Source organism: Ambystoma mexicanum, chromosome 13 (assembly GCF_040938575.1).
Source record: "Ambystoma mexicanum isolate Mex_15411 chromosome 13, UKY_AmexF1_1, whole genome shotgun sequence".
Taxonomy (NCBI): domain Eukaryota; kingdom Metazoa; phylum Chordata; class Amphibia; order Caudata; family Ambystomatidae; genus Ambystoma; species Ambystoma mexicanum.
In genome coordinates this window covers 40399850-40422099 of record NC_090938.1, presented here as the reverse complement: position 1 = coordinate 40422099, position 22250 = coordinate 40399850, and the positions used below count along the sequence as shown (strand labels likewise).

Below are 22250 nucleotides of genomic sequence, written 5' to 3'. Positions count from 1 at the left end.
TCAGTGGACTTCTCCCTGCCACTGTGATGAGGATGCTGCTTTCTTCGGATGCTTAGTATACTTACGTCGGGGTCCCAGAGGCTTCTCTGGTAATCAGTGGGCTTGTTGCTGCCACTGCAATGAGGAAGTTCCCCTCTGATGCTTGATTCACTGGTGTTAGGGTCGGAGACCCTTCTCTGGTAGTCAGTGGGCTTGTTGCTGCCACTGCAATGAGGAAGTTCTCCTCTGATGCTTGATTCACTGGTGTTAGGGTCTGAGACCCTTCTCTGGTAGTCAGTGGGTTTGTTGCTGCCACTGCAACTTGGACGTTTTCCTCAGATGCTCGATGTGCTTTGGTTCCCAGACCCTTCTCTCGTGGCCAGTGGTCTTTTTGTTGCCACTGTGACGGATGCTCAATGCGCCCTTCCCAAAGGGCCAGCAGAGAGCCTCTCGAGCCTGCCTTTTGTCCACCCTCCTTGTCACTCCTGGGTCTCTCGTACCCCTCGTTACCTTCTTTGGGATTTCGGTATGCCACGGGGCTTCCTAGGATTGGGTGCATCTCTCCTACTTATCAGGCTTCTCTTTTTTGCTTCTGCACCACTGCGGCAGCTACATAATCTACTGGTCTGCTCGGCTCTCTTCCTGCTTCATGTTCGGGTCCGCTCCAGCTGGACCCAAAGAGAAATCCCTCAGTGCTTTGCTGGTGTCCTGCGCTCTTTGGGATCCCCGGTCAGCTGACAGGATTTGAAACTCCCGCTCTGGATGGTTTCCACACCTGCTGCCTCCCCCAGCTGGGCTTGACGAGGTCTTCAGTCCTTCTTCTCTTCTTATACAATGTTGCCTATCCCGCCCTGGCGGATTGTCATATTCCGTTGTTGTTCTTGATGGATTAATCTTCATGTATCCACGAGGTCGCTTCGTTCCAGTACTAGCACAGTTAGTAATCTTCATGTCATCGGTGCTCTTCTTCGTCCTGGTTCTTTCTGTTGGAGCTGTTTCTCCTACACTGCAGAAATACATGGGTCTACTCTCAAGGAAGTTGTTTGACAAGGAGGGGGGTGGTTTAGGGAAGGTTGGGGTGTAACATTGGCCAATGAGCTATACCCTAGGTGATCGTCCTCATCCCCAGGGGGGAATCGCTCCCCATGAGGTCCTTCACATTAAACCACCCATAGGGGGGACTATTGCGTAGTGGCCACACCTGCCTAGCCTCATAGGAAAGGGGCTCCCCCTTGGGGTGAAGTGACGATACCGTGCAAATTATCACACCATCTTGAGACTTCATCACTAAAGCTCAGGTAGGGAGGTCCTACACTCTTGTGGAAAAGGAACTGTGAGGAACCAGGAATGAGACACAATCACAGAAGACTCATGGGGATTGCCATACACTTATTTAAAGAAAAGGGGTTGGGAAAATGCCTCACTATTCCTAATCTAGGAGGTATTTCCCTACCGCAACCAAAACTAAGGGTCTGTCCTGTGTCAAGATGTTTAAAGCAAAAACGTCCTGTGTCCAAAATCCTACCCTAACCCTCTCATTCTAAAAAGTAACTCTAAGGTCGTATGGACATTGTCTTTGGCCCAGAAAGTGCACAAATGTTCAAGTTCAACAGAAAAAGTTACAAATCCAACACAACAGTTCCAACAGGATAATGTTCACAGTTATAGGGAATGACTCCCTTCCTCATGTTCTTCTTCACCAAAACAAACGTTCAAATGAATAACCAAGTTCTTCATCCACTCCTGGGGAAATGACTCCCTTTCCCCAGGGCCTTTCTGCACTTTATGCAACCTACAATCCTAAGGGCATGGATCTTCCTCTGGATTCTGCTTTCAACGTACAATATTTTCAATGCGGGTTTTAGACTTGCATAGTATACTCTCCTGCCAGGTTCTCTTTTTCCATTAATCTAACTCACAATCCTAAAGGCATGAATCTTCCTTGGGATTATCTTTTGCAGTTCACTCCACACACTTCATTACACTTAGCTTGGTATAATCTCCTGCCAGGTCCTGGTTATAAATACTATTCAAAATCCTAAGGGCATGAATCTTCCTTGGGATTCTCTTTTGCAATTCGCTTCATCCACTTGATTTCACTTGTCTTTGCCTGGTATACTCTCCTGCCAGGACTTGGTTATAATTTCTACTCAAACTCCTAAGGGTAGGAATATTCTTGGGATTCTCTTTAGTAGTTAACTCCACACACTTGATTACACTTGGCTTTGCTTGGTATACTCTCCTGATAGGACTTGGTTACAATTCCAAAATGCACGATTCCTCCCCCTGTGAGTTCGCCTTGGAAGGAATTATTCTCTTCTCCTGGTTCATTTCCAATTTCACACAGCCTGGTTCACTGGCCTGCCAGGCTTTCTCTCTTCTTACTCTGTCTTTGAGCCGTCTCTTTATGTCTTTCCACATCAAAGTCAGTGCCCTTCTTACAACAACGTTCGTATTTGGCTTTTCTTCACCTTCTAACAAGTGGGTCCTTGACCCTTGTTCATCACTGTTCATTCATTTCATCTTGACACAGCATTCACCGCTATGCATTACGGTTCCCCACTCACTCTCTATGGGCAAACCATGCAGCGCGGGTGCTCCTTGCAGCGCGGGTGCTCCTTGCATCTCGCCTTCCTTCGATCACCGGCTTCTGCGCCGCCTCTCTCTAGTTTTGGGTTCTTTTTCTGCCTGTGGGCATCGAACACGACACTCTCCTTGGCTCGCTCACTGTGCTTGGTCCCGGTGAGAGCCTTTGAGCTGCATTCTCTGTTTGCAGGCCTGTGGGATTCTGACCTGTGGTGGAATACAGTTGCCAGGTTCTCTCCCTCATGACAGCCTCTCCGCTGTCTTTCTCTGTGTCTCTGCTTTCTTTGTCCTGCTCGGCATCAGCTTATGCTGCAGAGTGTCTATCTCTTTTTCTCCCAGCTTTGTCCATTTTAAAGTTCACGGCACTGTTCAATAGCTTCCAAATGCTAGACTGCTGTGTTGACTTGCCGCCTCTGGCTCTCCTCACTATTCCATCCCCCCTCCTCGTTGCAGTATTTATAAAGGATGGATATTGAAAGATGTTGTCAGCAGTCTTGGCGAAGTGTTGAAGGAGGTTTACTACAATATGCCATCATGGCATGAGGGATGGAGGGGGTATCCCTAAAAAGGTAAAGGGGGATACTGTATCTCATCCGATAATGCCTGTACTCCCCCTTGAAGGTTGCTTCCCCTTATGTGGTCCTCCCTCCCATAGCTACACCCAGGGTCAGGATCAGGTAGTGGCTGCCGCCCCCTGGAGACACGAGGAGAGGCTACCCTCAGGAGAGGAGCAATGACATCAGAGCATTACAGAACTCCGAATTTACGTGATTCCCGAGATACCCAGCAGGCTGCGAGACAGGACATTTCCTGCCTGTGTGTGACCAATCAGGGGCATGAAGATGCTGCACAACATTGCTCTGCTTTTCTTGGACGGGGATGGCCAGAAAGCACGGGACGCCACACCACTTTTCTGTGTGTCGGCCAGGTCAGGAGGAATGCAGAAGCTGTACCACGTTCCTGTATGCAAGGAAGGTCAGGAGGCCTGCAGAAGCTAACATGCTTTCATGTTTGGGAGAGAGGTCAGGAGGAACAGGAATGCTGCATCACTTTCAAATGTGTGTGATAGATTAGGCACCAGAGATATGCATCACATTCCTACGTGCGTGATAGGTGAGGCACCACAGGAATGAAGAACTTCCCTCCTCGTGGGAAACAGAACATAATGTTATGCCCCATGTCCTTGAATCAGGAGACGGGTAAGAAGGCAGAGAGACACTGACATCGTTACAGAGCATGCAACATATGATAAGGCTTTGCCTAAGGCATTGTGTTCCATGTGTGTGACAGATAAGATTCAGGGGAAAGGGGCAGTAACACCAATGATTTCACTACAATCCCCATGGTACACGCTGCAGTCAAAGTGCCCATGCTGGTGGAGCCACCTTACCTGGGTACTTGCCTCCTCGACTTCTCCGGATGAAGCAGACGATCAGCAGGATGAGGACGAGCAGGGCAACTGCGCACATGAGGCCGATGAACCAGCCCTGGGTGGCGATGTCCACCTGGTTCTTGGTGTAAGCTGGAAGGACACAGATCACAAAGTCAGAGGGAACATTGCACTTCCTGGTGAAGCTACCAAAATGTGTGCACATGTGTACCATCATGTGTGCCAAGGACAAGACCTCGTAATCTCTTTACGCTAATGTGTCCTTTGCAGTTTCTTGCTAGGCCCATGTGACGAACAACTTTGCACGCAGTCCCACACCTGGCTCTTTATCTTGGAGCAGTCTCTTCTTCTTTGCCATTTGTGCTGCATCATATAAGCTGTGCTTGCAACGCGGCAGCCCTTCCAGGGGCTACATATTGCCCCTCCGGGGTTAGGTCTGTGCTATAAAAGTCAACGGGCCTCATTACATGGAAGGCGGTAAGGGTTAACGGTCACCGGTAATGGTACCGGTGACCGTTAACCCTTACCGCCTTACTACGCGGTCCCTTTGCGGGACCCGACATTAACGGCTGGTCTACACCAGTAAAGTAGGGACCCGCAAAGGGACCAGGGTGCTAATTACGGTACCGCAATTTGCGGTACCGTAATTAGCACCTTCCCCATTCCCATTATGCCCTATGGGGCAAAAATGGGAATGGGGAAGGGCAATGGAGGAAGGGGGAATTACCGCCCCGCCAACCTTGGAATAGGGCGGTAATTCCCCTTTCCTCCAAGGCGGTGCCAGTAATTTACCGGCATGGACCAAGGTGCTAATAGCACCTTGGTCCACCGCTTACCGTGTAATGAGGCCCAGTGTTTCTAACAGCTCTAGTGTGCCATGAATAATTTCATGAAGGATTAATGTGTGATACATCTGCAACATGGTGATACAGAATATGCCTACAGAGTTACTGCTCTTCCAAATAACCAACCACTAGAGAACTATTGCACCAAATAAGCATATGAGAAAACCCTCCACAGAATATGCTCAAAAGAATTTCTGTACCATGAAATAAGCTTTCATAATTACGGTTTCATGAAACAAGTCCATCACAAAAACTGTGACACAGAATGTAAATGAGAATTCTGTGCCACACAGCAAGCCTCCAGATATTCTAGTCCCCTGGCAGAGGTCTGAATTCACAGGGCTCAGTGATAGGCTTCAACGCTTCTACAAAAGACTCTGGCAAGGTGGCTGCTGAAGAAACCAGGACTGTCCTTTTTCTCCTGGCCCCGATTATACTTGCCTAGCCCATGACCCCAACACCCGCCCCCCGTAAAAAGGGATTCTAGAAATGTTGGCCACAAGAACGGCCTGAAGTCCACATTCTTCTACGATAACCCCTACTTCCCCCGGTGAGTATTCAGGTGCCACGTTGGACGGAGCCATGGTGGTAGTGTATGTGGGCCATGATCTCCCATTGGTTGCTACCACAGAAGTCACTATTGCTAGAACACTTGGCTGCCTCTATATTATCACCAGGAATTTGAAGCTGTGATCTCCTGCACGGCCACAGCTGCAATTCTCATTGAGCACCACCCCAACAAAAGCACCACAGCTTCCAGTCATTGGAGATTATACATACGATCCGTATTTAAATTCAATAGGCCATTTGGCAACAACGTAACAAATCAACAGACACATATCTTCCATCATTACCTACAATATACAGCAAGAGAGAATGTGGATAAAAGGTGTAGACACCCAATGCAAGGGAGCACATACTAAGGCAGAGGGCACGTGTTAGCCAGGATTTCCTTTCTAATGCCCAAAGCAACAATACAACTCCACCAGGGAGTATGGGGCTCCAGGGCACCATGGGTAGAACTGGTGAGGTCCCTCTCCCATCAAAAAAGGATCATACTAGCAAAGATAATCAAATTGCCCACCCCCTGTGCCTCCCCTCCCACATCACAATTCAGTGGCCTATGATTTTGGCTTCTTGTCTCCTTTATTGCGCGCGACTGTGAGGGTTCTCTGAGCCCACCACACTCTGAGTAATCGCGTGACTGAAGTATCAGGAGTACACAACGCATTGCGGGGATTCCATCAATGTCATGACGGGACATGATTAAAGACTCTGCTTTTAAGTCATAACCCAGCAAGGCCAGCCGTCTGCTCCTTCAGCCAGACTTTAAATACACATCAGATCCCATGCATCACATGGTGGCACTGCTCAAGACCACATGTTGTACCAGACATTTTAGGGACTAATACAAGTGTTTATGAGACACCAATTACACCAGGTTCACATTAATAGAAATTCTAAAACAAACTGCACAATGAAAGCAACCCTTGCCCAGGCCCGTGTACACTTCATTTAGAGTGTGATCAGCTCAGTGCCCCTGTTCTCTCGCTCTGGCCATCTCTACTCCTCACTCGACCGTATAGCTTCTCTGCACGGAACCCCATCCGTTCTCCTCTCAAACCCCACCTCCCCATCTCTCTGGACCCATTCCCTCTCAGCCCAGCCCGTGTACACTTCATTTAGAGTGTGATCAGCTCAGTGCCCCTGTTCTCTCGCTCTGGCCATCTCTACTCCTCACTCGACCGCATAGCTTCTCTGCACGGAACCCCATCCGTTCTCCTCTCAAACCCCACCTCCCCATCTCTCTGGACCCATTCCCTCTCAGCCCAGCCCGTGTACACTTCATTTAGAGTGTGATCAGCTCAGTGCCCCTGTTCTCTCGCTCTGTCCATCTCTACTCCTCACTCAACCGCATAGCTTCTCTGCACGGAACCCCATCCGTTCTCCTCTCAAACCCCACCTCCCCATCTCTCTGGACCCATTCCCTCTCAGCCCAGGCCCGTGTACACTTCATTTAGAGTGTGATCAGCTCAGTGCCCCTGTTCTCTCGCTCTGTCCATCTCTACTCCTCACTCGACCGCATAGCTTCTCTGCACGGAACCCCATCCGTTCTCCTCTCAAACCCCACCTCCCCATCTCTCTAGACCCATTCCCTCTCAGCCCAGCCCGTGTACACTTCATTTAGAGTGTGATCAGCTCAGTGCCCCTGTTCTCTCGCTCTGGCCATCTCTACTCCTCACTCGACCGCATAGCTTCTCTGCACGGAACCCCATCCGTTCTCCTCTCAAACCCCACCTCCCCATCTCTCTGGACCCATTCCCTCTCAGCCCAGCCCGTGTACACTTCATTTAGAGTGTGATCAGCTCAGTGCCCCTGTTCTCTCGCTCTGGCCATCTCTACTCCTCACTCGACCGCATAGCTTCTCTGCACGGAACCCCATCCGTTCTCCTCTCAAACCCCACCTCCCCATCTCTCTGGACCCATTCCCTCTCAGCCCAGGCCGTGTACACTTCATTTAGAGTGTGATCAGCTCAGTGCCCCTGTTCTCTGGCTCTGGCCATCTCTACTCCTCACTCGACCGCATAGCTTCTCTGCACGGAACCCCATCCGTTCTCCTCTCAAACCCCACCTCCCCATCTCTCTGGACCCATTCCCTCTCAGCCCAGCCCGTGTACACTTCATTTAGAGTGTGATCAGCTCAGTGCCCCTGTTCTCTCGCTCTGGCCATCTCTACTCCTCACTCGACCGCATAGCTTCTCTGCACGGAACCCCATCCGTTCTCCTCTCAAACCCCACCTCCCCATCTCTCTGGACCCATTCCCTCTCAGCCCAGCCCGTGTACACTTCATTTAGAGTGTGATCAGCTCAGTGCCCCTGTTCTCTCGCTCTGGCCATCTCTACTCCTCACTCGACCGCATAGCTTCTCTGCACGGAACCCCATCCGTTCTCCTCTCAAACCCCACCTCCCCATCTCTCTGGACCCATTCCCTCTCAGCCCAGCCCGTGTACACTTCATTTAGAGTGTGATCAGCTCAGTGCCCCTGTTCTCTCGCTCTGGCCATCTCTACTCCTCACTCGACCGCATAGCTTCTCTGCACGGAACCCCATCCGTTCTCCTCTCAAACCCCACCTCCCCATCTCTCTGAACCCATTCCCTCTCAGCCCAGCCCGTGTACACTTCATTTAGAGTGTGATCAGCTCAGTGCCCCTGTTCTCTCGCTCTGGCCATCTCTACTCCTCACTCGACCGCATAACTTCTCTGCACGGAACCCCATCCGTTCTCCTCTCAAACCCCACCTCCCCATCTCTCTGAACCCATTCCCTCTCATCATTCAGCTCCATCGCCAACCCCATTCCCACAGTTTCGGTCTATTACATAGAATCAAATTGCTTGTTGGAGATTTAGTCAAATTTAATTTTGCCACATATAAATGCGGGGGTAGACCCCCCCCACAGCTTCCCATTACCCCGTATACATTAATTATATCCATAAACCCTCCCCCACATATATATGAAGCAAAATGCACAAATAAAAGTGCGACCAATTCTCCTGCAACCAATTCGGACGCGCAGTCATCTAGGAACACCATTCCCACGCCTTCCTGACCTCCACCCCTCACCTCTTTCCACCCAATGTCAGTTCCTATCAACTCTTCCAACCCCCTCTACTCTTCCAGTCCACCCCAATTCCCTCTCCCCCTCTCAGCCCCATTGCCGATCCTCAAGCAACTCCATCCACCTCATTCAGCCCGATGCCAGCTCCCATTTCCTCACCCAACCTCACTCACTCGTCTCTCTCAACTCCATTCCCTTTCTTGGTCTTGTTGGGGCTCCTCTCTTCACTCGCCATCCCAATAACAGTCCACATCCCTCTCCCTGGTTCCTCTACTCTCCTCAACCCATATTCCCTCGCTCTGCCCTTCCCCGTGCCTTACTCAGCCACATGTCTACATCCACACCGTGGTCTCACCGGATCCTCATAGCACCCTTTAACTCCCTTCTCTTGGACCTCTTAGTCGCCCCAAGTCCTTCCCCTTGAGTTACTTGCCACTCTTAAAGAGTTCAGTTTCCTTGCTTGATTTCTCAGTCCCTGCTGCCGGGTGATTGAGGCTGAGAAAGCAGTGGATAGTTAACTCTTTCCGATCCACAGCACAGCACAGGATGAGGTACTCATTGTAATGCTTGCCCGTGGCAGCTACACAGTGACTTATGCTGTGAGCAGTAATATCCAGCTCACTTAGGTTTAAAAGAACCGCTCTCCCACTGGCTGGTATCTTCTGGCCACTTTGACCGACACCATGAATGAGGCGTCTGGAAAGGATGACGCACCGTGATTCCGCAACGTGCCATTACCTACCTAAGCACCAGCTGCATGAACCTTCAAAAACAAAGTCACATTATAAACCTCCCAGTCTCTTTTGCGATGGATAATGGTGATGCAAAGCATGCAACACTAGAACACAGTCGCATTGCTGCATGCATGCTGCGCGACTCACTCCCGCCGCGCATTGCATCCCATGTGATACAGCTTCAGCTCTCAATAGGGTATTAGCCCTCTCATTAAAACTGGAATTACACAATACCCTCAAGAACAGCAGCTTTGCCTCCTCTCTCCCCACCCGTGCATTAGATATCACCAGAAATAGAAGACAATTTGTAAACCGAAGGTAGGTCTCTCCATTGTGGTTATCAAAAGCGATGTGTGATGAGGCGAATCACAACTTGTGTGGCTGATGATTTTCTAAGCTCAAGTACTCCCGCGCTCCTCCCCTAACTCCTCAACCACAAGCTGAGAGTGGAATGAGATGAGGCGTGAGTTCAGGCTTGGGCCACCGTCTCACCTGAGGTGGTCTCAAAAGTGATGGTGGGGCTGCTGATATTGTAATCCCTGGCGTACACCCGCAGCGTGTAGGTCATCCCTGGAGTCAGGTCCACCAGCTGCACCGAGAGGGCCTGGGCTTTCACCGGGACCGCTCGCACTGTATTGTTACCTGGAGGAAGAAAGGTCAAGTGAGCACTTGGCGGGGGGGCAAGAGCCCCGCGTGTTCTGGAGAATGAGCCAGGACTGTGCAAGCAGGTCCCGTGCTGCAGGCACCTGCTCATTACTCACCTTCAGTACAGTATGCAAGTGAGACTAGTTTCAAAGGGTCAGCAGAGGCACCCACAGCATGCACACTCCATGCCACGTTGCAAGCCCCGCGTTGCATTTTCTGGAGAAGTAGTAGTCACACATGCAGCTGCCTGGTCGGTCTCCCATCCTCACCCAGTAACGCCTTTAGTGTCAAAATGATATTGCAGCCATTTTTGGGGGTGTGACATAGGGACCCAGGTCACCTAGCTGATTGAGTGGAAAATTCGCCAAGCCTACCCCCAAAACTCTTTGTCGACTTTCATTTATGTGGGCAGCTCTTCGTAAACTGACAAAACGATAGTCCCTCTTAGTTGAAGATTTCAAAAGATGCCTGCTAGCTGGCTCTCACAGAGAAAAGGTCCTCCTTGGACTAATCTGCAGGGCCCTGCCATCTCCACTACTCCAGTTCCTTCACCTTAGACTTCCGCACAGCAGATCAGATCCCGTCCAGTAATTTCCCATGTAGACTAGACGGACATCTCATCCTCTGCCTTGCAATTTCCAGACTCCAATCTGAGAGTGCTGCTCATCGTGCCAACATTGCCATGCTTCCAGAAGGAAACACGCCGGGTGGCAGAACATGCTAGCCACTCCATTGGATGTAGAGGGAAATGGATTCACCTCAAGTTTACTTTGTGCAGACCAACAGCGATGGCAGGCGCCTGTCTCACTTGTGCCAAGTAGGCTCGGGCGCTGCACTGTGCAAAGAAACGGCAACCAGCTGCCTAATGCCCCTTGCATGAAGTTCGCCCATGCTCATGAAATGCACAAGGCACCCTGTGAGGGCGAGCGCTGCCACTCAGAGTTGCTAGTACAAGTTTTAAGCCAGATAGAATTCTGCATGCCTGGTAGTACAAAACAAGGGGCCTCATTACACGGATGGCGGAGAACTGTGGCGCTATTAGCGCCATGGTTCATGCCGGTAAACTACCGGCACCGCCTTGGCGGAAAGGGGAATTACCGCCCCATTCCAAGGTTGGCGGGGCGGTAATTCCCCCTTCCACCATTGCCCTTCCCCATTCCCATTTTTGCCCCATAGGGCATAATGGGAATGGGGACGGCGCTAATTACGGTACCACAAATTGCAGTACCGTAATTAGCTCCGTGGGTCCCTTTGCGGGTTGGTTTTTAATGCCTGCAAAAAGCAGTCGTTAAATTCACCAACCCGCAAAGGTACCTCGTAGTAAGGCGGTAAGGATTTACCGGTATCGGTAAAATACCGGTACCGGTAAAACCTTACCGCCATCGGTGTAATGAGGCCCAAGGTCTTTGCAGAATGGGTTTCTTTGGTACAATTTCTGTACGGCTTCTAAAAAGGTCAGAAGTGATGCAGGTACTGTAGTGCACACAACACAGGGCTCGCAACATCTCCGTGCCCACTCGCTTACCATTTGCATTAAACTCAACCTTGATGGCAAGTACAGGGATGTTTGAAACATTTATTTCACATTTACTGCAGACAAAGTTTTACTCTGCCTAGCAGGCCTCCGGGGGAGCATTGCACCAAAATGAAGCCTGCTTATGGTGACGCGCACCATCTTACAGAGAGCACTGGTACGTTTTCTGTCATCATAGGGCAAGTGCATTCCTCTAGGTCGAGTAGGTAACTAAATAGGTAACTAAATAACTCGATCTGCTTGGCTAGTAGTATTTTAAAGAATTTGTAAGGCTTGCAACAGCTGTTGTCCACAGACAAATATTGAATTAATGCTTAATTTACTAGCATTCAATAATGAATTGTGGATGTTTTGGTAAAACGTACACCAATACATCTTTCCCGCCGGGTAATTTAGGATGGTGCCTAGAGGTTTAACATGAGGAAATCTCCCTAAAGCTGAGCTACGAGACCCAGTTCTAATGAGACATGTCTAGAATAAGTGGCCACACTCCAGGCACTTTGGGGTCCTTTCCAGGTGACTGCTGTGCACAGGGAGCTGTGTGCCACAAACAAGTGCCACGCAATGCCAACTAAGGGCCGGCAGAGGACTTTTCGGGGGACAGGGTGAGAGGGACATCTCTGGCTGGTGGGTCAGAAAAGGACATCAACCCTCATGCAATACCTTCCTCCCTGCCCGACAGAAGACTGACCCCGCAAATGCACCCATGCACGCCTGCGGACAGCGACACTGGAAGCATACACCCAACACCTTGTGCAAATGAAAATGCAGCTGATAAACTTACCAGTCAACCTTATTAAGAGGGTTTCAAAAAGAGCAGGTGACTAATGAAGCCCACGAAAAGCAAAAACACACGTGGGTAACAGTAAAGATGAGATTGTGCCAACCCTCGGGGACAGCAGCACCTCGTGCCCCAGGTGCCAACAGGACACTTTGAGGACTTTACCCACTGTGTGGGATGCCCTGTTTCTTCTTGTATTGGGCAACGTGATGCATTTGGAAGGGAAGGTACAAGTTGCACCTTTACGGAGTGTAAATGCACTAAATGGCGTAGCTCAGGCTGCATTTGTGTGCAAATGGCGCAGTGGGTGCCTATGCACATTCCAAGTGTGATATGTGCATGACACACTCGCCCACTTCACTGCACTTAGCGCAGTGTTATTTGCACACTGTAACTGTGTTCTGTTCAATGAACCTCCCTCCGCTAATCACAAGCAAATGTCTGAAACACAAGGTCACTAGGCCCTACAGTACACTTAATAAAGAGCGCGGCCTGCACTTTGAATTGCACCCGCAGACACATAGCACAGTGTATGTTGGCTATGCACGGTAACTCTATCAACATAGTCCTAGCGACATTGCTTTTACTGGGTTACACAATTTAACGCTCTACAGGCGTTTGGAACTACAACTTCTAACCCTTAGCATTGACTATGGTGGCTTAAGGCTGAAGGGAATTGTAGCCCAAAACATCTGGAGCGCTAAGCGCTGCAGACTCCTGCGGGAGTGGAAAACATGCCCACATGGACTCCCCCTCTACTCTGGACAATAGGGCTAGATGGTGCGGCCGTTGTACCCTGTAGGCAGTGTAACATCACCCAAATAAATGTCTGGGAGGGCCAGGGATAGCTCACCCTATGCTGGCACGCAGAGGCTAAAACACCAGAAACCATCTCCTGTGAAACTATGGCTAACAGGCACATGGGAAACGCATCCACAAACCAAACACTGTTGCAGAAAAACAGCATTTTGCCATTTTACAATACATTTTCAAATTCATATTTTTAAAACAGATTTGCCAGTGAAACAATGCACAATTAGCGAGGATCCCATTCTCGTCACGATCTGTCCTTCAGAGCGAGGCAAGGCAGCATTAGTGCACATGCCTTGGTTGGTGTTTCCAAAAGCCACCAGAAAACTCACCAGCAAACTGGTGCCTGAAAGCCTCGGAGGGATGAAAGCAGCACATGGGAGAGTGGAGCAAACAGCAGCTCTGATAGTGCAGCACGCAGCACCCACCACAGGGCAGCAGCCAACATATATTTCATTAATTTAGTTTATTGAGCATTTGTAAGGCGCTTTGTACAACAGAATTGTGTTTCAAACCGCCACACGGCTAAATGGGAAGAGAACAGGGGAAATAAAAACAGTGGCAAGAACAGTAAGGTGCATTGAGGAGAAGTGCAGGAGATGGGGGTGGGGGGTGCGGGGAGGGAACCAGAGGAATGGGCAAGTGCTGGAAGAGGGCCCAGGAGAGAAGTGCTGGGGGAGACGAGGAGGAGAACCTCAAGCTATGTGCTAATATAGGTGACTCTCGGGTGGGATGTGGTGCCACCAAGCAGGGGCCCACAGTGCAGTGGGCAGAAGGGGGGCTGGTATTGACTGGGAGGAAGGGCCTGGGATCCTGCAGGATTCCTGAGGATCACGCCACCGGTCACAGGGGAAGTGGGGTGAGTAGCAGGGAAGGGAAAGCAGTAGAGAAGAGCAGAGTTTTGAGCAGTTTCCGGACCTTAAAGAGGTCCGGCTCAAGTCTGAGAGGGGCAGGGAGGCTGTTATTGTTATTGTTATTGTTATTTTACATTTATAAAGCGCTCACACAGCCCGCAGGCATCGAGGCGCTGTTATAGGAATTGTTTTTTTTTTTTTTTTTTAGTTGCATAATTGTGTTTTTTTTTTTTTTGTTTCGTATTTATAACGCGCTTAAACACCCAGAGGTTTTTAAGCACGGACCCGGGGATCGAACCTGTTGTTGCTTCGTGTCGTCTTGCTTCCAAGACGCGCACGCTGCCACTGAGCTATCCACCAAAGGGAGGCACCAGACGATGAGACCTGCCCCCACTCTCTGCTTGGAGAAGCGTTTGACAGTCAAGGAGTTGGAATTAGAGGAGAGTAGGGATCTAGCAGGGGAGTATTTAGGGAAGGAAAGTTGGAGATGGCGTGGTCCCAGGCCCCAAAAGGCCTTGTGGATAATGCAAAGGGTCTTGGATTGTATCCTTCCAGCCACAGGGAGCCCGTGGAGAGATTTTAGGGCTGGAGAGATATGGTCCCTGGGCTTGAGGCCAGGGATATGTCTTGCAGATCTATTCAGGATTAGCTGGAGGAGGCAAAGGGAAGAAAGAGGGAGATTGAAAAAGAGACTGCTGCAGCAGTCCAGCCTGGAGAGGACCAGAGCTATGGAGATATTGAGCTTCTGGGGGAAGCTGAGGAAATGTGGAATGCCTCTAAGGAGTTGGAGCTGGAAGCGGGACTTTTTGGTAAGGTCCATGATGTGAGGGGTGAAGGAGAGAGCGGAGTCGAAGATGATCCAGAGGTTTTTGGCCTCACAAGATTATAGGGGTAGAGGGCCCAAAGAGGGTGGCCAGAGGGTAGGAGGAAAAGAGGGGACACGGGTCACGATGAGGATCCCCGTCTGATTGGCATTGAGACCGAGATCACTCGCTGTACATCATGCCTCAATGGCGGACAGACAGTCGGGGATGAGAGAGGAGGAAGAGGGGGAATTAGAGGGAGGTTTGATCGAAAGCTAGGGGCCATCAGCATAAGACTGGTAATGAGAAAAGGAGGGGATCAGGTGAGAAAGATATTGAAGAGCAATGGCAATAGGATAGAACCACAGGTAGAGAGGGTGGTGATGGAGGAGAAAGGGATCAGTTGCAGCTGGGAAGGGCGGTTAGTGAGGAAAGAGGTCAGCCAATCCAGTGCCCGGTCAGTGACGACAAGGGTGTGATGGAGTCGTTTTATGAGGATGGAATGGTTGACCATGTCAAAGGCAGAGGAGAGATCGAGGAGAATGAGAAAAGCAGTGGGGGTCGAGATTTGCAAGCATCACTTCACGGGTGTTCAGGAGAGCAGTTTCCGTGCCTCTGGATGCCTGGAATGCAGATTAATGGTCATAAAGGCAACCAACAAGATCAGTGTGGAGGGTCAGTTGGGTGAGGACCAACCTTCCCAAGAGTTTACCCAGGAAGGGAGGGGGTAGTAGAGGTAGGGTGATAGTTAGCCCGACAGGAGGGGCCAGCAGATGGCCTTTTTAAGAGAGGGTGCACAAGGGACTGTTTGAGGAATAGAGGGAAAGAACCAGTGGCAAAGTAGTGGTCACAGAAGTCAGCAAGAGCCGGGGCAGAGAGGAGATGTTGTCCTTAATGGTTCTGGAAGAGCAGGGGAGCACCTGTTTGGAGGAGGCCTTCATAGAGTGGACCACTTTAGAGACCTCATCCGGTGCAATGGGCAGGAGAGTGGTATCGCCATCAAATATACACCTTCTGTAGCCTAACAAAAAAGAAAGGCTGCAGCTAATATACACAAGAGCGAAGCACCCAACACACACAGAATGTATTTATTTGATCTATTGTGCATTTGTAAGGTGCTTATACATCAAGTAAATTGTGTTTCAAAGAGCCCACAGGGCAACCGGGAGGGACCATGGGAATGAAAAGCAAATATAACAATGAAAGAGAGAGGCGGTCCTACTAGGCCTTGTGAGCATTCAGAGCCTGCAAGTGCAGAGAGAGAGAGTAGGATGGAGGGGGGTAAGTGATAGGAGTAACACAGACAGAAGTGCTATGGAGTAAGTTGCAGCTGTTAAGTGGCTGGCAGAGATCGCTTGGTACGGGTGGTCAGCTGCCAGTAATTAAGTGCAAGCCTGTGATAGCTCAGGCCAATGGGTGCCTGAGGCAAGTAATGGGAGTTAACGGAGGCTGAGGGGATTGCGGGTGGGAGGCCAGGACCCAGGTGGACACATATGGGCCTTGGTCACCAATCTCAACAACTGTGGGGTTTAGCAAGGGGGGGAGGAAGAAGTGAAAAGGAAAGTATTAAGGAGCTTCCAGAATTTGAAGAGATCAGGCTCAAGATGAAGAGGAAGGCTGTTCCAAAGGAGGGCGCCAGTCGAGGAGAGAGACCGACCACTGGCTCGCTGTTTAGTGAATAGCTTGACACGCAGAGAGTTGGTTTCCGGAGGAGCGTAAAGATCTGGAGGGAGAGTATTTAGTGAGAGCCAGGTGTAGATAGCGTGGACCCTGGCCCCACACAGCCTTATGGATGCTGCAGAGGTATTTGAATTTGATCCTTGCAGCCACCGGGAGCCAGTGGAGAGTTTTTAGGGCTGGAGAGATGCGGTCCCTGGGCTTGAGGCCAAGGATAAGTCTTGCGGCCCCTTTCTGGATTCGCTGGATGGGATGTAGAGAGGAAGAGGGTAGATTAAGGAATAGGCTATTGCAGTAGTCAAGTCTAAAGAGGACTAGAGCTCAAGAGACATTGAGCCTCTGGGGGAAAGTGAGGAAAGGAAGGATTCCTTTGAGGAGGTGAAGTTGAAAGTGGGCCTTCTTGGCAAGGTCCTGTATGTGAGGGTGGGAAGAGAGTGGGGAGTCAAAGATGACTCCAAGGTTTTTGGCTTCAGATGAAGGAGGAGGAGAACCCATAGAGGGTGGCCAGAGTGAGGGGAAGAAAGAGGGGGCAGGAGTCCCAATGGGAAGGCACACCAGGACTGGCAGATAGGCAGTCAGGAATGATGGGAAAAGTAAGGAGAGGATCAGAGGGAAGTTTGAAGAAGAATTGTGTGTTATCTGCCTAACACTGGAAGTAAGTCGAGAAGTTGGAAATTAGGTGTGCAAGTGGGCATGATAGATGTTAAAGAGCCGGGAGAAAGGTCGGAGCCCTGGGGGATGCCAGAGATGGAGAAAGAGGTGGGAGAGGAGAAAGAGCCCAGGATAACCTAGGAGGGACGGTCATTGAGGAAGGAGGTCAGCTAGTCCGGTGATCGCTCCGCGATACCTAGGGTATCGTGGAGCCGTTTTAAGAGGATGGAGTGGTTGACTGTGTCAAATGCAGAGAGATCAAGTAGAATGAAACTGTTAGGATAGTTAAGAGTCAAGAGATGGGAGCAGTTCTTCACGGGTGATCAGAAGAGCAGTTTCCGTGCTTCTGGATGCTCGGAATCCAGATTGATGGTCGTGCTGGCAACCAACAAGCTCAGTATGCTGGGTGAGTTTGGGGAAGACCAGCTTCTCCAAGATTTTTCCAAGGAAGAGGGTGATGGAGATGGGGTGGTATTTAGCCAGACAAGAGGGGTCTGCAGAAGGTATTTTCAGGGGGGTGCACAAAAGAGTGCTTGAGGGAAGAGGGGAAAGACACAGTAGCAAGAGTGTGATTGCAGAAATCAGCAAGTGCAGGGGTAAGAAAGCCAAAGTTGTCCTTAATAGTTCTGGAAGAACAGGGGAAGACCTGTTTGGAGAAGACCTTCATAGAGCAGACAACTCTAGTGACCTCATCAGATGTGATAGGAGAGAAGGAGGTGAGAAAGGCAGCGCAGGGCTGGGACGCCATAGGTGGCAGGAGGGTGTTTGGGGGGGTGGGAAGAGAGGGTGCTCAGGAGTTTTTGCAGTGAAGTGTGGGCCAGGGCATTGCAGAGGGCCTCGGGGGGACACTGTGGTGGAAGGGCTGGCTAGTTCCATGCAGATTTTAAAGAGTTCAGCCATGTTGAATGCAGCAGCTAACCCTACACAAGAGAGCAGGGGCCAACATACAAAAGAGTGCAGCAGATGACACCACAGGAGGTGCAGCATCCAACACAGAGAATGCTGCAACCAACCCTGCATAAGAGAGCAGAAGCCAACCTACACAGCAATACAGCAGATAGCACAAGGAGTGCAGCAGCCAATACAAAGAATGCTGCAGCTAACCATACACAAGCAAGCAGGAGCCAACATATACAAGAGTAGTAACCTACACAGGAGTGTAGATGCCACATACAAGAGTGTTGTAGCCTGCAACAGATTCCTTGATTCGAGAACCAGCAGCACAATTCCAAGCAATATGCACCAGGCCTTCGACTACCGTTACCACATGCAGCCGCCACAGGAATTTGGCCCTTGCACTTCATGGGCCTCAATTACAGCTGCTCCCCTTGCCCAAGGAGGGGAGCTCAACACAGTGGCCTCCATTACAGCTACTCCCCTTGCCCAAGGAGGGGAGCGCAACACAGTGGTCTCCATTCCAGCTGCTCCCCTTGCCCAAGGAGGGGAGCTCAACACAGTGGCCTCAATTACAGCTGCTCCCCTTGCCCAAGGAGGGGAGCTCAACACAGTGGGCTCAATTACAGCTGCTCCCCTTGCCCAAGGAGGGGAGCTCAACACAGTGGCCTCGATTACAGCTACTCCCCTTGCCCAAGAAAGGATCTCAACACAGTGGCCTCCATTACAGCTGCTCCCCTTGCCCAAGGAGGGGAGCTCAGCACAGTAGCCTCAATTACAGCTACTCCCCTCGCCCAAGAAGGGGAGCTCAACACAGTGGTCTCAATAACAACTGCTACCCTTGCCCAAGGAGGGGAGCTCAACACAGTGGCCTCAATAACAGCTACTGCCCTTGCCCAAGGAGGGGAGCTCAACACGGTGGCCTCAATTACAGCTGCTCCCCTTGCCCAAGGAGGGGAGCTCAACACAGTTGGCTCAATTACAGCTACTCCCCTTGCCCAAGAAGGGGAGCTCAACACAGTGGCCTCAATTACACAGTGGCCTCAATTACAGCTGCTCCCCTTGCCCAAGGAGGGGAGCACAACACAGTGGCCTCAATTACAGCTGCTCCCTTGCCCAAGGAGGGGAGCTCAACACAGTGGCCTCAATTACAGCTGCTCCCCTTGTCCAAGGAGGGGAGCTCAACACAGTGGGCTCAATTACAGCTACTCCCCTTGCCCAAGAAGGGGAGCTCAACACAGTGGTCTCAATTACAGCTGCTCCCCTTGCCCAAGGAGGGGAGCGCAACGCAGTGGCCTCAATTACAGCTGCTCCCTTGCCCAAGGAGGGGAGCTCAACACAGTGGCCTCAATTACAGCTGCTCCCTTTGCCCAAGGAGGGGAGCTCAACACAGTGGGCTCAATTACAGCTGCTCCCCTTGCCCAAGGAGGGGAGCTCAACACAGTGGCCTCAATTACAGCTACTCCCCTTGCCCAAGGAGGGGAGCGCAACACAGTGGCCTCAATTACAGCTACTCCCCTTGACCAAGGAGGGGAGCGCAACGCAGTGGCCTCAATTACAGCTACTGCCCTTGTCCAAGGAGGGCAGCGCAACGCAGTGGCCTCAATTACAGCTACTGCCCTTGCCCAAGGAGGGGAGCGCAACGCAGTGGCCAACAACACAGATATGGCCCCGTACAGATACAAGTTAACAACTCTCTCTTGCTTGAGGGTGCAGTGAATATTTGGTTACAGTATAAAGGTGATTGTTCAGAAATTACACTAAATGTGGATTAGGACTTTCAAGCTGCAAAAAGAATTAACTTAGACAGCTGAGTTATGACAACACTTGACTAATGTTCTATGCTCAGTGTCAGAGAATCAGTGCTATACGCAGAGAATGCATGAACTGCAAGAAGAAGCAAGAGGTTACCAACACGCTGAGGGTGGTGTGTGTGCATGTCTATGCTCCCGTCAATCACCGACTGCAGTGTAGTACTACAGTGGTGACCAGAAGGAGGAAGGCCATACTCTCACAATCAATTGGAGAGCCTTGCAGTCAATAGGGGCAGGAAGGACGCTGGCTTCAGAGTTGGCACAATCCCTCCCTCATGCCCAGGCTGCCCACCATGCCGTGCACGCCTGATGCTTACTGTTGGTATACTCAACCACAAACTCCGTCCCGGGCTCGAAATTGTGCATCCACGTGACGTTTGCCCAGTTCCCGTTGTGCATGGCGGTGACGTTCCAGAGCGAGCGGCCAAAGCTGGCTGGACAGGTTAGAAGAAGGGTTAGTCGTGGGCACGGGCCACCGGGTGCAAGCAAACACACCTGCTATGCCGGCTGCTCAAGCTGTGGTGGTAAAGGCCCGCCTGACCGTACAGTCAACCACGCACCTATGCCACCAGAGGACCACAGCAGTGCAACCTAGAAAATGCAGCAAAACCTTACACACAATAATGCCTACACAACTTCCTTTCACTTCACACCCACCGTGGACACAGAAACCAGTTCCATTGCTGATTGGGCACACAGTAAAAAAAAGAATACGCTTTGACTGCTGTGGGTAATGCATGCGATTTCATCTTACTTAAATAATCAATATTCTCAAGCGCTTTCCCTGGAGGCATTCTGCCCCGCCTAGAGCGCGGGTCCCATGCAGGGCAGCAACGCCTTTTCTGGGGGCCAACTTTCTTCTTTTTCCAGGGGAACCCACCCCAAAGAAGTAGACACTTAGAACCATCGATGCCATTATTCTATTCGATTCTACCCCAATTCGTCGGCCATGCAGCTCTTAAAGAGTTAAGTCAAAAAGTAGTCATTTTACAAGTTCTAGGAAGTGAACTTTTAAGTGGAACCTTTTGAATGCACACTTGGAGCAAGTTAAAGCATGTACTCTGTTGGCTTCTCAGTTCACAGGAGCAGTGCTGCAGCTCCACCACAAAGCCAACACTCACCCATTGCTGCAGAATTGAAAAGCAGCCAATGGATGGCTTGGCTCTTGTTCCTCATTTCCAACCATTCATATACAATACAGGCAATACAGGCCGTATGTATAGGCTGGAGACAGCGCCAAGAAATGGAACTGGTTGATTGACGATCGGAGTTAAGAAGCATGCAATTATCATCTCTGGAAGTTGCCAGGGCACAGAGACTTCCAACGACCAAACCTTTCATTGTGACGAGACATTGGACTTAAGAATTAGATGTTTGAAAAATGTTTTACAACCACCTTTCTTCATTTATTCTGACCATCTATGGGACAGAATTATGACAGCTGCGCAAGTTGCCCTGGTAATTGCGCTAACTAGATTTGTTTTTAAATTGTATAACATCTTTGGGTGAAACATCATGTTTTACCTTTTTGGGTGAATTCAGAAGTCTGACTACGTTTTATTGTACGATGTATTTATTGGTGTAATGTGTGAAAGGTTTCCATTATAAATCATATCACAATAAATAAAGTTAAGACATAAATACAGACGTGTAGACTTTTACATTTGGATGGGGCGACCAGACTACAAAAAGAGGCAAGGTTTCATTCCCTCTCAATCGCATCTGCATAGGAAACCGAGCTAACATTAGACAAAGAAGAAAGAGTGACTTAAATGCACCACCAGGAGAGGCAAAGATCAAAGGAAAATTCAGGAATGCCAAAAGAGGGGCAAATAAAAGAACCAGACAAAAGGATCAGCAATGCCACGAGAGGGGCAAAACAAGGACCAGCAATGCCACGAGAGGGGCAGAAAAAGGATCAGCAATGCCACGAGAGGGGCAAAAGGATCAGCAATGCCACGAGAGGGGCAAAACAAGGACCAGCAATGCCACGAGAGGGGCAGAAAAAGGATCAGCAATGCCACGAGAGGGGCAAAAGAAGGACCAGCAATGCCACGAGAGGGGCAGAAAAAGGATCAGCAATGCCACGAGAGGGGCAAAACAAGGATCAGCAATGCCACGAGAGGGGCAAAACAAGGATCAGCAATGCCACGAGAGGGGCAGAAAAAGGATCAGCAATGCCACGAGAGGGGCAAAACAAGGATCAGCAATGCCACGAGAGGGGCAAAACAAGGACCAGCAATGCTACGAGAGGGGCAAAACAAGGACCAGCAATGCCACGAGAGGGGCAGAAAAAGGATCAGCAATGCCACGAGAGGGGCAAAAGGATCAGCAATGCCACGAGAGGGGCAAAACAAGGACCAGCAATGCCACGAGAGGGGCAGAAAAAGGATCAGCAATGCCACGAGAGGGGCAAAAGAAGGACCAGCAATGCCACGAGAGGGGCAGAAAAAGGATCAGCAATGCCACGAGAGGGGCAAAAGAAGGATCAGCAATGCCACGAGAGGGGCAAAACAAGGATCAGCAATGCCACGAGAGGGGCAGAAAAAGGATCAGCAATGCCACGAGAGGGGCAAAACAAGGATCAGCAATGCCACGAGAGGGGCAAAACAAGGACCAGCAATGCTACGAGAGG

General features: G+C 50.4%; 1 protein-coding gene across 14 annotated transcripts in view; it reads right to left on the bottom strand.

Annotated features, from left to right (window-relative positions):
- Positions 1-22250, bottom strand: part of NFASC (neurofascin) — a 687691-nt gene that overhangs the window by 88483 nt on the left and 576958 nt on the right. For 10 of the 14 annotated variants that reach the window (XM_069633119.1, XM_069633127.1, XM_069633124.1 and 7 more), the window contains 3 exons: positions 19933-20049; positions 9645-9794; positions 3956-4087 (listed from right to left, as the gene is read on the bottom strand). In XM_069633119.1, coding sequence (XP_069489220.1) covers positions 3956-4087; positions 9645-9794; positions 19933-20049 — 399 coding nt within the window. The remainder of the gene's footprint in view (positions 1-3955; positions 4088-9644; positions 9795-19932; positions 20050-22250) is intronic. The other 4 variants (XM_069633129.1, XM_069633130.1, XM_069633131.1 and 1 more) reach the window with 1 other exon arrangement.